The 15,459-nt window shown below is 48.9% G+C and overlaps 1 protein-coding gene across 4 annotated transcripts in view; it reads left to right on the top strand.

Moving 5' to 3' along the window:
- Window positions 1–13,418, top strand: part of PM20D1 (peptidase M20 domain containing 1) — a 28,497-nt gene extending 15,079 nt beyond the window's left edge. Inside the window, exons 11-14 of one of the 4 annotated variants that reach the window (XR_002346929.1) lie at window positions 8,029–8,197; window positions 11,336–11,435; window positions 11,653–11,834; window positions 12,980–13,108. Coding sequence is in view for 3 of the 4 variants with exons in the window: in NM_001243465.1 (NP_001230394.1) it covers window positions 8,029–8,197; window positions 11,336–11,435; window positions 12,980–13,103 (393 nt within the window). In the remaining variant the exon portion in view is untranslated. 4 annotated transcript variants of the gene reach the window in all.

Here is a 15,459-nt window from a genome sequence, read left to right as displayed (position 1 = left end):
ACTAGGTCTTGTGCTGTGGCACAACGGGATCCATGGCATCTCTGTTGCATCAGGATGCAGATTCAATCCCCGGCCCAGCACAGTAGGTTAAAGGATGTGGCTTTACTACAGCTGCATCCTAGGTCACAACTGTGGTTCAGATCTGATTCCTAGCCCGGGAACTCCATATGCTGCGGAAGAAACAAAAAAATAAAGAAATAAAAAGAAAGAAAGTCTTTTCTGATCACTAGAAATCTGAGCTGGAACTTAAAGGACAAATAGGACTTTGCCAGAAGTAAGGCACTCAGAGTAAGGCTAAAGTCAAGTCTAAGTGTAGGATAAACTGGGAAGAAGTGATGAGAGATGAAAATGAAGTTGTAGTTTGGGGATCCAGGCCTTGTGTGCCATGCCAAGGAGTTTGGGCTCTAATCTGTGGACAAACAAGGACTGTCAGAGGTCTTCAAACAGGGCTGTGATAGGCTCAGATTCTCTTTCAGGGAGACAGGGCTAGAGGTGATGCTGAGGAAGCACTGGAGTAAGAAGAAACAGATGAGCTGTTGCAACATCTGGGCAGTGGGTATGGAGGTCTGAACTTAGGCTGTGGTCATGAGGTGGAGAAGAAGGCACCACCAGAGGTGTGAGGGATGGGTCCAGCAGGACACCCTGGGTAATGGATGTGGGGTGAGGGAGAGGCAGGACTGCTCCAAGGTTTTAAACCCGGGTAGTTAACCAGGTGCTGATGCCTTTAACTGAGATTGGGAATTCAGGAAGAAGAGCCAATTCACACAGAAACATAATGGTTTAGAAATTTGAAGAGTTCCCACTTTGGCACAGCAAGTTAAGAATCTGACTGCAGTGACTGGGTTGCTGTGGAGGCATGGGTTCCAGCCCAGCGGGTTAAGGATCCAGCATTGCCACAGCTTTGGCGATAGGTCACAGCTGCAGCCTGGATTCCATCCCTGACCCAGGAACTTCCACATGCCGTAGGCACAGCCATAAAAAAAAAAGAAAAAGAAAAAGAAATTTGAGATGCTTATATTAATAGGCAATTATAAATACCTCAGGTCTAAGAGGTGGAGGCTGGAGTATTATTGATTGAAACCTCTACAGTTAATAAAATCCCATAGGAATGGTGTGTAAAGTTTGGACAAAAGAGAGTTGTGGGGAGTTCCCATCGTGGCTCAGTGGAAATAAATCTGACTAGTATCCATGAGGATGCAGGTTCGATCCCTGGCCTCACTCAGTGGGTTAAGGATCCAGCATTGCCATGAGCTGTGGGGTGTATATCACAGGTGCAGCTTGGATCTTGCATTGCTGTGGCTGTGGCATAGGCCAGCAGCTATAGCTCCAATTCAACCCTTAGCCTGGGAACATCCATATGCCATGGGCATGGCCCTAAAAAGACAGAAAGAAAAAAGAAAAAAAAAAAAGAGGGTTGTGGACAGAGCCTTGCAGTGGTCTGCTATGAACATCAATTTAAAAGTTATAAAAATGAAAAAAGAAAAAAGTGAAAGTTATAAAAATGAATGTGTAAATGCAAAACATGCAGAGTGCTATGAGGAAAGGGGGCTGAGTGCTATTGCACAATATATGACAAGGAATCGGACCTTGTCTAGGGGTCAGGCAAGGCTTCCTCAAGGATGTGACATTTGAGCTGAAAGCTAAGGGTGAGAAGAAATACATAGACCATGGGAGTTCCCTGGTGGTCTCGTGGTTAGGATTCACGCTTTCACTCCTATGGCCTGGGTTTGGTCCCTGGTCTGGGAACTGAGATCCCACATCAAGCCACTGATGTGGGATGCTATGACCAAAAAGAAAAAAAAAATACACAGAGATGTAGGAAAGGCCAGCTTAAACATCAGGGCGAGCTAAAAACAATTCAAAAGGTAAATCTGATCCTTTAAAAAATGATCAAAAGAGGGAGTTCCCATCATGGCACAGTGGAAATGAATCGGACTAGGAACCATGAGGCTTCAGGTTTGATCCCCGGCCTTGCTCAGTGGGTTAGGGATCCGGCGTTGCCGTGAGCTGTGGTGTAGGTTGCAGATGTGGCTCAGATCTGGCATTGCTGTGGCTCTGGTGTTGGCTGGTAGCAACAGCTCCGATTAGACCCCTAGCGGGAACCTCCATATGCCATGGGTGGAGCCCTAAAAAGACAAATGACAAAAAAAAAAAAAAAAAAAAAAAAAAAATCAAAAGAGGCAATCGAACAACTGCAGGATGAATGAATGTTCTAAGGGAAGGGGCAGATGTGTCGAGGGTCTGCCACGCTTAGATTTCTGGGGTCCTTTCTCCCTAGAGTCTTCCCCTTGGGGAGTGCCGGGTATCCTCACACAGGGTGGGGGTCAAGTTGACAGCCTGCCCAGAGTCACCCAGCTTTGGCAGGGAGCTGGGACAGTGTAGGCCCTGGGCTCTGCTGCTTTTCATCCAGTGCCAACCTTTGTCCTCTCCCTGGGGGCTCAGGGGCCAGGAAATCACTGAATTCCCCTAACTGAGCTTCTTTCCACCAGTTTTTTTCCAGCCTTATTCCAACTCCATGCCCTTTCCGAGGGCTGTTTTCCACCAGCGGGGGCTTTCATCTCCCCAGGTGCTGGCACGCTCCCCGGCTCTCCTGTCGCCTGCCACAGTGGCCTTCCGTCCCGGCCTAGCTGATGAAATCTCTGGAATCCCTCAGCCCACCCTGCACACCTGCCCCAGGGGAGGAATGGAAAGCCCCCATCATCCCCAAAGTACATGGCACCTCTGTGTCCTGGTCACTCCTGTCACTCATGTCCTGATTCTGTGCATCAGAGAAATAGAGAGGGCCAAGTGTGCAGAGTTTGGGGATGGACCCAGGGAGGACAGAGATGGCCCCCAGTGCCCTCTTTGGTCATTTTGGGGCTGCACCCTTGGCATATGGAGGTTCCCAGGCTAGGGATCTAATCGGAGCTGTAGCTGCTGGCCTACACCACAACCACAGCAATTCAGGATCTGAGCTGCACCTGCAACCAACACCACAGCTCACGGAAACCCCGGATCCTTAACCCACTGAGCAAGGCCAGGGATAGAACCCTCATCCTCATGGATCCTAGTCGGGTTCATTAACCACTGACCCACAACAGGAACTCCAAATGCCCTCTCTCTCCACCTTTAACTGGTCTCTCCCATGTTGTGGGTATAGATGGGTCTTCAGCAGTCACCTATGAGGAATAAGAGCCTTGAGAAATGTATCAGGAAAGCATGTAGAAAGGAAAGTTTGTTCTGAATGGGCCTCAGGAAGTAGAAATAAGGCCACTGGGAGATGTTTCAGGGAGCCCCCACTTAAAGGAGAGCTTTGGAGGATGGCACCTTAGATGGTAATGAGCTTCTCTGAAGCTGAACGCCCACCTAGCTTGAGTGTTTTGTAGGAAATTCCTTTCTTCATTTATTCATTCAAGTGTTTGTTTTTGTCTTTTTGCCTTTTCTAGGGCCGCTCCTGTGGCATATGGAGGTTCCCAGGCTAGGGGTCTAATCAGAGCTATAGCTGCCGGCCTACACCACAGCCACGCAACTCGGAATCCGAGCTGCATCTGCGACCTACACCACGGTTCACAGCAACGCCAGATCCTTAACCCACTGAGCAAGGCCAGGGATTGAACCTGTGTCCTCATGGTTCCTAGCTGGATTCGTTAACCACTGCGCCATGACGGGAACTCCCTATTCATTCAAATGTTTATTGAGTGGCTACTGCAGGCTAGACATTCTTCCAAGCACTTGGGAAAATGGTGAGCAAGGCAGCCAAGATTCCCATTCTAAAGGTGCTTATGAGCTAGTGGGGACGAAATAGCAATAAGCAAGTGATCAAATAAATGAACAACGTGGTCTTTTTTTGAGGAGAAGGAACCACAAAGAAAATCGTAGAATGATGTGTCACAAAGTGATTTAGGAGAGGAGGTGGTTGCAGATGCAGCTCAAATCCTGAATTGCTGTGGCTGTGGTGTAGGCCGGCAGCTGAAGCTCTGATTCGACCCCTAGCCTGGGAACCTCCATGTGCCGCAGGAGTGGCCTAAAAAGCGAAATTAATTAACTAATTAATTAATAAAGTAAAGATAGTGGTCAGTCCTCTCTGAGGGGTTTTCATACTGAGACCCAAGAAGCAGCAAAGACCTGGGGACAGCATGCAGGCAGCAAGAGCCCAGACCTATAATCTCAACAGAGGCTCAATTCGGATATGTCTAGCACTATATTATATCCTGCAGACTATACAGAATATCAAAAAAAAGAGAGAGAGAGGTGGGGGAGGTTAGATGCTCCAAGAAGCCGTATCTCAGTTTATTATTAGAAAGACATTCGTGTAAGAGTTGTTCACAGGTGGAATGGATTAAAGCACATGATGGTGAGCTTTTCTGCCACTGGAACTATTCAAGCACAAGCTGATGACAGCCTGTTATGAATGTTCTAATGTCCTTTCAGCGGGACAAAGCTGCTTTTTTTTTTGTCTTTGTAAGGGCTGCACCCATGGCATATGGTGGTGCCCAGGCTAGGTCGGGATCGAATCAGAACTGTTGCCCCTGGCCTATTTCATAGCCACAGCAACCCCAGATCTGAGCTGTGTCTGCAACCTACACCCCAGTTCACGGCAACGCCGGATCCTTAACCCACTGAGCAGGGATCCAACCTGCATCCTCATGGATACTAGTCAGATTCGTTTCTGCTGAGCCACAACAGAAATGCCAGATGAAGCTGGTCTTGCTGACTCTAAAGACCTTACCAGTTTTTAAAGTTATCATTCACTTGAGAGGAAAGTATAGCTTCGCGTAAAACAGAAAACAACATAACACAGGGATGTGCTAGGAGGTCTATAGGAGCTCTGAGAAATGAGGGGTTAATATCCTCTAAAGTGCCCTTTGAGGTCCCTCCCACCATTGATGAGTCCCTTCTTTTAGTCTCATCCTTGTGCCTTGGATTATTGCCTAGGATGGTCCCTCTATTCTAAACAGGTGAATAACAGCTAACCCACACTGAGTGTTGACTGTGTGCCAGGGACCAGCTTGAGCACATCACATATAGTCCAGTAATGGTCACAGCCACCTTACCAGGTCGGTGCTACTATTATCCTTCTGTTAACAGATGAGCAAGCTGAGATGCAGAGTCGAGGAGTTTGCCCAAGGTCACACAGCTCTAAGTGGCTGTCTGGGGCACAAAGTTTGGTGTTAGCCCTCAGTTTTTGTGCATGCCCCCTCCATGCTCAGACTGTCTTCTTGCCTCTTCTCCATCAGTTTCATATCCTTCCTTCCAATCCTGGGTCAAAATTCATACCGCTAAGGAATCCATCTTAAGTGTCCACCTTCTTTCTGGCTCTACTCCATGATGCCTCAACCTGTAGATACTTTGGAAGCAGTAAAGCATCATCCTTGTGAAGTCAGATCACATTCAGATACCCAGCCCAGCAACTATATCAACCTTGGGCAAGTTCCTTAATAAGACAACTCCCATTATTATTTTTATTGGCTCACATCTTTATGGTTTGTTTCTTGAGGGGTTTTTTGTTTGCTTGCTTGTTTTTTGGCTATGCCCACAACATGTGGAAGTTCCAGGGCTAGGGATTAAACCTGCAGCACAGCAGTGACAATGCCAGATCCTTAAACCACTGCCACCAGGGAACTCTTGTTCGCATCTTTAAAACTTTGTGTATCCAGGAGTTCCTGTCGTGGCTCAGTAGAAACCAATCTGACTAGCATCCACGAGGACGCAATTTTGATCCCTGACCTTGCTCAGTGAGTTAAAGATTCGGCGTTGCCATGAGCTGTGGTGTAGGTTGCAGATGTGGCTTGGATCCCACATTGCTGTGGCTCTGGTATAGGCTGGTAGCTACAGCTCCAATTCAACCCCCTAGCCTGGGAACCCCCATATACTGCAGGCACAAGCCCTAAAAAGAAAAAAACAAAACAAAAAACCCCCACAACTTTGGGTATCCAACACTTATTGCGTGCCTTTTTTTTTTTTTTTTTTAATGGCCACACCCATGTATATGGAAGTTCCTAGGTCAGGGATTGAATCCAAGCCAAAGCTGTGACCTACACAACAGTTGCAGCAACAACAGATCCTTTAACCCACAGTGCCAGGCCAGAGATAGAACCGGCACCTCTGCAGCAACCAGAGCCACTGCAATCAGATTCTTAACCCACTGTGCCCCAGCAGAACTCCCATTACATGCCTCTTATGTTCTTGGCACTAGAAATATAAAAATGAGGTAGACACAACCCCTGTCTTTGAGTCTGGACCTAGCCTAGCAGCTTGTGGGACACCTGGGCTCTTGTGGCTGTCACTGAAGGAAGTCCAATCTCTTTGCCCTCTTCAGTTTCTGGAGGCAGGAATCTTTAAGTAATTTGGGGCAGGGGGCAGAAGGCACAGTCCCAACCCACCTTATAGGGGATGACCAGGAACCTCCCAGTGGATCAAGAATATATCCAGACAATGGAGTTCCCGTCATGGCTCAGCAGAAACAAATCTGACTAGCATCCATGAGGACACAGGTTCAATCTCTGGCCTCACTCAGTGGGTTAAGGATTCGGCCTTGCCAGGAGCTGTGGTGTAGGTCACAGATGTGGCTCGGATCTTGCGTTGCTGTGACTGTGGCATGGGCCAGCAGCTACAGGTCCGATTCGACCCCTAGCCTGGGAACCTCCATATGCCACGGGTACAGCCCTAAAGAAAAGACAAAAAAAGAATATATCCAGACTATATTTTAATTTTTGTATTAGAGCATTTGAGACATAAGTGCCGGAGTGAAAATAAACTCTGATAAGTTGACCCCTCCCCCAGCCCCCCCAGCAGGAAATGTGGTTTGACTCAGATGGTTTCTAAGACAGAGGTAGGAACCCTCATTTCCTTTCCAGACTCAGCTAATAGCATGCTTTTTCTAGGGGACACTGACCTAAAAGGGGTCCTCTTGAGATAATGCCCCCCAGCTATGAGGTGCTCCCCTTTCTAGGGCAGAGATAATTCTAAAGCAACTGTAGCGCGAATGGGTCGACATAGTGCTAAGGTTTTCCCTGGATGGCTGAGTGGGTTTGGGCAGAGCCATCCTTAGCTAGCCTTCTGGTCCATTCCTACATGGCTCCATGTGACCTGATCCTCAGGGTCTGGTCTGCATCCTGCCAGGGACTAGGACTTTTGCTGAGTTCAACTCTAGTCATTTTAGACCAACTTTTCTAGAAGCTTCCTCAGGTTCCTTCCTGAGGAAAAGAGGCACAGAGAGAAACCTTGAATACCAGCCCCCCAACTCCTGACTTTTTGTCTGTTGAGCTCATCTTCCTGGCTCCACTGCTGTTGGTTACAAACAGGAAGCAAGGATGCCCAGAGAGAAGAAAGTGTATGACCCTGTCACCACCTGTCTGAGGCTCCCAGGCTGAAGTGAGGTCATCCTTATCCATCCACCGGCCTGGAGATGGATGACATCACCATGCTGTCTCCTCTACCTTTGCACCCAGCCCATGGATCACAACCCATGGGGGAGGATGCAATTTGCTGATTTCCCTACCCCGCACCTGCCTTGTGGCTGTGAGGCAAGCCCCCCAGACATTTAAGGTAAATCCACCACGCTGTAGATTTCCAGGAAGACCCAGCTCTCCTATCTCCTACAACCCGTCAGCTGAAATTGAGGTACTAAGACTGAAAAACTAGTCTCAGAGTTCCCGTCATGGCACAGTGGTTAACGAATCCGACTAGGAACCGTGAGGTTGCGGGTTCAGTCCCTGGCCTTGCTCGGCAGGTTAAGGATCCGGCGTTGCCGTGAGCTGTGGTGTAGGTCACAGACTCAGCTCGGATCCCACGTTGCTGTGGCTCTGGCGTAGGCCAGTGGCTACAGCTCCGATTCGACCCCTAGCCTGGGAACCTCCATATGCCATGGGAGCAGCTCAAGAAAAGGCAAAAAGACAAAAATAAATAAATAAATAAATAAAAAACGAGTCTCCTCTGTAAACCCCAGGGCTCTGCCTTGCTGGAGAGAAATCAGGATTGCTTGAATCCATGTGGTCCTTGGATAGCAGATCACTACAAAATCAAACTCCCTTTGTGTCCTCCCTCAAGGTCCTAAAACTAGCCAAGGACATTGTGGCAGACGACCGGGTCCAGTTCCATGTATTGAATGCCTTTGACCCCCCACCCATTAGCCCCTATGATGATCAGGCCTTGGGCTACCAGCTGCTCCGCCAGACCATACAGTCTGTCTTCCCGGAAGTCAACATTGTTGTCCCAGGTAATGACCTCATCGGCTGTGGCTGGGGGGAGGCGGGGGCTGGAACTGTTTCCTATCTGGTGTCCACTGCCCCACCCCCACCCCAGCTGTTCAGCCTGGAAACAGCTGGCTGCTTCCTCTCCTAATGGGACTGGAACTGTATTTTCCCCTCTGAGTGGAAGTGAGAAAGCAAACAGGATAAGAGCAGAAACAATAAATTAGGTCAGCCAAGCCCGGGTCCTTGCTTGACCTAAACCAGCCACCCTGGCACAGAGGAGGGGATAGACCCAGATGCCCCCTCCTCTGGAGGAGCCACAGAGAGGGGCCAGGTTCCCTCCAATCTGGTTCTGATCCATTCTAGGTGACTGCTCAGCAATAGAGCTCAGACTCCGCAGCCAAGAAACTCTTCCTGGCTGAACCAACTGCATGGACCCCCTTCACCTCTCCCAGTAGCATGCCCCTATGCCCCTTCCCCAGTTCACCAGCATACCTTCCAAATCTTCGCTGTATAGACAGTGGTCCTCAATATTTAAGAGGAGGAGTTCCCGTTGTGGCGCAGCAGAAATGAGTCCAACTAGGAACCATGAGGTTGTGGGTTTGATCCCTGACCTTGCTCAGTAGGTTAAGGACCCAGCATTGCCAGGAGCTGTGGTGAAGGTGGCAGACATGGCCAGATCCCCTGTGGCTGTGGCTCTGGTGTAGGCCAGCAGGTACAGCTCCAATTCAACCTGTAGTCTGGGAATCTCCATATGCCTCGAGTGTGGCCCTAAAAAAACAAAACAAAAACAAACAAAAAAAAATTAGGAGGAAAAGAGGATTGCCTAAGGAAATTAATAAAATGCGGATTATCTGGACCCACTCCCAAAGATTAAGGTTAACCAGCTCTGGAGAAGACCCTGGAATCTGCCCTTTTAACAAATAGCCCAGGTGAATCTGACACCAAAGGCCGGCTAACCACAGTTTGAGAATCTCATGTCTGTGATATGAGGAAGAGATGCTCTAATGTAAAGACCTGTGCCCATGTCCCTTTTAGCTAGCTTTAATCATGAATGCCCTCATTTCCCAAGCTAAGACTTAGGTCCCACCCCTGTGCTAGTCATGGCCCTTAAAGGGATTTCTGTGAAATTCTGCATCCCCAAACTCCTCGGGTGTGGAAAGAAAAAGAAAAAAAAAAACAGCCTTGGTTTTTTAATCAACTTAAATCTGTACGACTCCTCAGAAATTCAGCCTCAGGCATTATTATTTTTTTGTCTTTTTAGGGCCACCCCCACAGCATCTCAAGGTCCCCAGGCTATGGGTCCAATCAGAGCCGTAACTACCCACCTATGAAGAGCCTCAACAATGTGCAATCTGAGCCACATCTGTGACCTACACCACAGCTCACAGCAACACCGATCCTCAACCCACTGAGCGAGGCCAGGGATTGAATCTGCATCCTCATGGATGTTAGTTGGGTTCATTAACTGCTGAGCCACAATGAGAATTCCTCAACCTCAGACATTATTGAGGCCTCCAAACATCACTCCCACCTTCAATCAGGCCTTCGGGGTCTTATGCAATAGTGTAGCATTAGGATCCCTTAGCCCATGGTCATCAGTCCTTGTGGTTCCCTCTGAGACATCCGTTATCCTGGCCACAAGGTCACTTCAGGTTGCAGATTTCCTCGGATTCCCTGGCCCGTCTAGACCCAAGATCCTCCCTAAGCATAGCTCTCTGAGATTTGCCACTCCTTGGATTTCTGCCACAGAGCAGGGCCTGGGTCCTCACCATCTAGGAATCCTGGCTTCCACATTCCGCATTCTCCTCTCTTGGCCCTCAAAGACCCCCCACCTTACCTTCTCCCTCCAGGGCACCTGCCATAATCCCATTGGCAGAATTAAGACTTTCAGCAGAATGAAGAAAGGCAGACATCAACTGGCAGAAATCCCCAAAGCAAGAAGTGGTGAAGGGGCTGAGTTCTCATGTGAAACCAAGAGTGGAAAGTAGAACAAAACACAAGTTACCATCCCAAGTCATCCCACACACTTCAACTGATGCTCCAAGGGGTCTTTTTTTCCAAGAACCCTCCTACTGGAACAAGGCCTAGCCCTTGATGGGGAGTCGGGTGACGTGCTACCATCAGGAGGGTCTCCTAGGACTTTCCAAATGTGAAGTTTGACTCTAAGAAGACAGAGTCCTTTTTCAGAGGACAAGAATAACAGGAAAATAGGGTTCCCGTCGTGGCTCAGTGGTTATCGAACCCGACTAGCATCCATGAGGACGCGGGTTCGATCCCTGGTCTTGCTCACTGGGTTGAGGATCTGGCATTGCCGTGAGCTGTGGTGTAGGTCACACACGAGGCTCAGATCCTGAGTTGCTGTGGCTCTGGTGCAGGCTTATGGCTACAGCTCCAACTGGACCCCTAGCCTGGGAACCTCCATATGCCACAGGTGTGGCCCTAAAAAGACCAAAAAAAAAAAAAAAGAAGGATACAGGAAAATACATTCCACTTTAGGAGGACTGCACTTTATAGCAGTCACATTCCCCCCAGGGAGTATTTATTTCTGACCTGGATGATATGCAAGAAAGCTCAAGCAATAAAGAAGTGGTCCTTGGATTTCTGGATAGCTAGCTTTCTAGAATAACTGGCTATGGGTACGAAGTGAAGCTGTTGGCCTCCATGGTCATCACGGAAAGCAGGCACTTAGTTTTGGACCATTCAAGGGATGTCTCATGAACACCTTTGGAAGAAGATCCCATGTTCCCATGTTCCTGGCTGAAAAAGTGTTTTAGAAAGGTTTTGAGAGTGGGTAGCCTGGAGGACAAACACTCACAGCTGCATTCTCCCAAGGAAGGGCCAGATATTTTCTCTGGTCACCCAAAGGTCTCAATTTTTTTTTTTTTTTTTTTTTTTTAGGGCCCCACCTGCGGCATATGGAGGTTCCCAGTCTAGGGGTTGAATTGGAGCTGTAGCTGCCGGCCTACACCAGAGCCACAGTAACTCAGGATCCAAGCTGAGTCTGTGACCTACACCACAGCTCACAGCAACACTGGATCCTTAACCCAGTGAGCAAGACCAGGGATCGAACCCACAACCTTGTGGTTCCTAGTCAGATTCATTAACCCCTGAGCCACGACGGGAACTCCAAAAGCCCACTCTTCTTGATTCTCCCTTTCCAGGTACATGTGTTGGCAACACAGACAGCAGACACTATTCGAACCTCACCACTGGCATCTACCTGTTCAACCCCCTCTACCTGCAGCCACAGAGCTTCCGCTTGTGAGTATGTGGAACAGGTTTGGACAGCCTGGGGGAGAGAGAAGTTACATATGACCTGTCCCTTCCACGCCCCTGTTCTCTTGACAGTCCACAGCATGGGTGAAAGCCAGGGTTTGCACAAACTAAAAGACACTGTAGAACCCAACTGGCCAACATTCCTCAGTGCCACAATCTCACCACTCCCCGAAACTTGTGGGAATGGGTGACTGTTTTTCAGAGATGGAGACCATCAGATGATTGAAAGGAACCTGGTAGAATCAGAAGCCATGGGTGCTGTCCCCACCCCTTCCTCCCTTTGAGAGAGTACGTCCCCTATGATCTCATTTTCTCCCCAAAAACGGGAGACTCCAGAGTTGGCAGTTACCAGTCAGTGAAATACAGACGCATTTGAGGTCAAAGGTGGGTCCATGCTTTGAATTCTCAAAAGCAAACATACTGTAGGAATCTAAGACATGCTCACATTTCAACTGCTGTGTGTGAATTACTCTCTGTGGGTTCTTCAGCAGATTTTTAGTCCCAGGGTATGAGGGGATGATGTCCATTTCCTCTCTACTCCTTACCACGTCCAGCTCTGATGTCTTTGTCGTAAGTCAGTTGCCAACAAAACAATTTGAATATGAGCTTAAGAACAGATTTTAGGAGTTCCCGTTGTGGCACAGCGGAAGTGACTCTGACTAGTATCCATGACGATTCAGGTTCAGTCCCTGGTCTTGCTCAGTGGGTTAAGGATCCGGTGTTGCCGTGAGCTGTGGTGTAGGTTGCAGACGAGGCTCGGATCCCGCGTTGCTGTGGCTGTGGCGTAGGCCGGTGGCTACAGCTCCGATTCGACCCCTAGCCTGGGAACCTCCATGTGCCACAGGAGCGGCCCAAGAAATGGCAAAAAAGACAAAAAAAAAAAAAAAAAAAAAAAAAAAGCCAAAAAAGAAAAAGAAGAACAGATTTCACAGTTTTTTGTTTGTTTTTTAATGGGGTTGAGGGGACAGGGGAAAGGGAGCTATTTTTTATTTCCTTTCATCTTTGAGGTTACATGTATGGTTTGGTGTTGTGTTGTGTTGTGTTGTGTTGTGTTGTGTTGTGTTGTGTTGTGTTGTGTGGAGGAGGTTGTGGACCTGATGGTGGAGTTCCTAGGTGAAGTAGAGAACCCTGTAATACTCTGGGCAGATGCCCTCCCTAACCACTTGTGCCCCTAATAATGAGGGGGAGGCAGCTGGCTTAGAGAGAAGTCTAGCTGGGACTCTGGCCTTAGAATTACAAAGATAATGTTGAAATGATCTAATGGATTCCAGAGCAAGCGGTGATCTTGAACTACGAGTTTATTATTATCCTCCCCTAATGTTCTTTGCCATGGGCATGGATCCTGGGACAGATGACCAAGCAGGTCGTGTGAAACCTCACTTCTTACAAACAGCCACTCCCAGCTTGCCCACATGCTACCCCTGGAGGGTCAAAGGACAGTGGCTTCAGGGAATGGGGCCGGGGTGGGGTGGGGGGCGTGGCGCTCTGTAATAACACCTGTACTATAGCAATGGACTCTCCTCCTTCAGCGTGCATGGAATCAATGAGAGAATCTCAGTCCAAGCCTACGAGAGGCAAGTGAAGTTCATTTTCGAGTTTATCCAGGATGCTGACACAGACCCCAGGCCAGTTCCTCACCTGCATGAACTGTGAGGTCAGGGAGCCTGCTGGTTTAGGGGTGCCTGATGCTGGGCCAGGACTAACCCAAGGGGAAAGCCGGTGTTGATGAAGCTTCTGGTCAAAACCACCTTGCCCACCTGCCTTGATCATCCCTAAATTCACCCACGAACAAGGCCAGGGAGAAGTGAAGGCCACCAGGAACCCACCTTCGCCCTTCCTGCCGACAGTGCCATCCTTCAGCAGATGGGCATTTACTGCCTTCTTGTCCATATGTTAGAAGATAGCTGGTTTGTCTTCCACTCGTTAAGGCCTGATTTAGTAAATGCAGATTTGAAAAGTACCAACCAAGTTTTACCTTCTACGAGTATTTTATTTAGGGCACACTTATTGGGCTGCCTTCTCCATGGCTTATACACTGCTTCTTGGTGTGATTTTCTTTCCTTTCTCTTCCCTCCTTTTTTGGATTTTTTTTTTTTTTTTCAAGGGCTGCACCCATGGCGTATGGAGGTTCCCAGGGTAGGGGTCAAATCGGAGCTACAGCTGCCAGCCTACACCACAGCCACAGCAACGCCAGATCCAAGCCATGTCTGTGACCTACACCGCAGCTCACAGCAACGCCAGGTGCTTAACCCACTGAACGAGGCCAGGGATTGAACCTGCAATCTCATGGTTCCTAGTCAGATTCATTTCTGCTGTGCCATGACAGGAACTCCCTTTTTTGGATTGTTCATGAAGCTGGCTCTTCATCTCTCCTCTCCTGCCCCTGCATCCCTCCCTTTACCTGCCAGTTTATTCTATACCTGGGCAGGACTTAGTCAAACTAAGATACTACCATAATTACCACAACGATTGGTCAAATAAAATGATCCATGCAGCATCAGCTGGTCACTGAGGGGTGCAGCTGAGACAGGAAGCTTTGAAGGAACCCCCAGACCTCCTGGTTCTGGAGGTTGGAGCCTGGAGAAGAAAGCCTCTGTCCTTGGGCTCCTCCCAAGGGCTCCCTGGGCTTTGCTCCCTCCCCTGCCCCATTCCTGCCACCTGCTACGGCTGTCCCACCCCAGGAGGCACTAATCTGTGGAAACATTTCCCTGGCACATTGCACAGGCTGAGCTCCCAAGAGAAGGGCACTCATGATCCAGGCTCTTGCTGGAGCCCAAGACCAGCAGGGCCCTGGCATCCTGTCCCAGTTCAGACTTATCAAAGGGACGTGGAGGGCATGGGGCCGGGGTGGGGGTGGGGGGGAACTGGCTGCAGGGGCTCGGCCCTGGCCGGTGGGGCTGGAGGAGGGGTCAGCTGCCCTCCCCCAGGGGACCGCAGAGTTCCTGTCTTTTTTCTCTGGAATTCAAGCCTGAGCATATTTGAATCTGCTCCGTGGCAGTCAGATGTGGGGGGGGTGGGGGGGTTCGGGGGGGGCATTGAATGCAAGGCAGCATTTCTTGGCTCATGGCTGGGAGCTGTGCTTTGTGTCTCACAAGGGAGTTGAGGTCATAGAGGGAGACACAGAGGGAGCTGGGACTTAAAAGACTCCCTCTTTTTTTCCTCTCCTGATGAGGACATTCGATGCCTTGCTGGGGTGTGACAGCAGTGGGCCCTGTTTCCCTCCCCATGTCCCCTGCCCACTATGGTTGTGAGCCATTCCTTAGGAGCTCAGGCCTAATGGGAAGTGTGAGAAACACAAGGGATTATTGGAGGTTTTCTGCTTCTCCCCCTAAGATTCACATTCCTTCCCTCACCCTCCCTCTTTTGGCCAATTCAGTACTTATTCAGCCTTTGCGAGAGGGTGAGCCAAAGAACAAAAGGGACTCTTCACATTTGTACAGAACTGTACATGTGCCTCCACACCTTATCTCGTGGGAGCCCCACAAGAACCCCGTGAGAAGGCAGTGCTCCTCTTAGAGAGGAGGAGTTGCTTCTTAGACAGGTTACATATCTAGCCGGGGACAGATTCAAACCCATGTCACCTGCCCCAAATTTATTGTTATTCCCTGGTTCTCTGTTATAGATCAAATCAACTTCCCATCAGTTATCTTATTAGTACTCCAAAGGTTGCCCCTGTTTTTTTTTGTTTTGTTTTGTTTTTATTACTCCAATGAATGTATCACATCTGTAGTTGTATAATGATCATCACAGTCCAATTTCACAGAATTTCCATCCCACAACCCAAGCACATCCCACCACCCCCCAAACTGTCTCCTCCGGAGACCATAAGTTTTTCAATGTCTGTGAGTCAGCATCTGCTCTGCAAAGAAGTTCAGTCTGTCCTTTTTTCAGCTTCCACATGTCAGTGAAAGCATTTGATGTTGGTGTCTCATTTCTCATTGTATGGCTGACTTCACTTGGCATGATCATTTCTAGGTCCATCCATGTTGCTAAAGATGCCAGTATTTCA

This window comes from Sus scrofa, chromosome 9 (assembly GCF_000003025.6).
Source record: "Sus scrofa isolate TJ Tabasco breed Duroc chromosome 9, Sscrofa11.1, whole genome shotgun sequence".
Taxonomy (NCBI): Eukaryota; Metazoa; Chordata; class Mammalia; order Artiodactyla; family Suidae; genus Sus; species Sus scrofa.
Note: the sequence above shows the minus strand (reverse complement) of the source record. Positions and strands in the feature narration are given on the sequence as shown.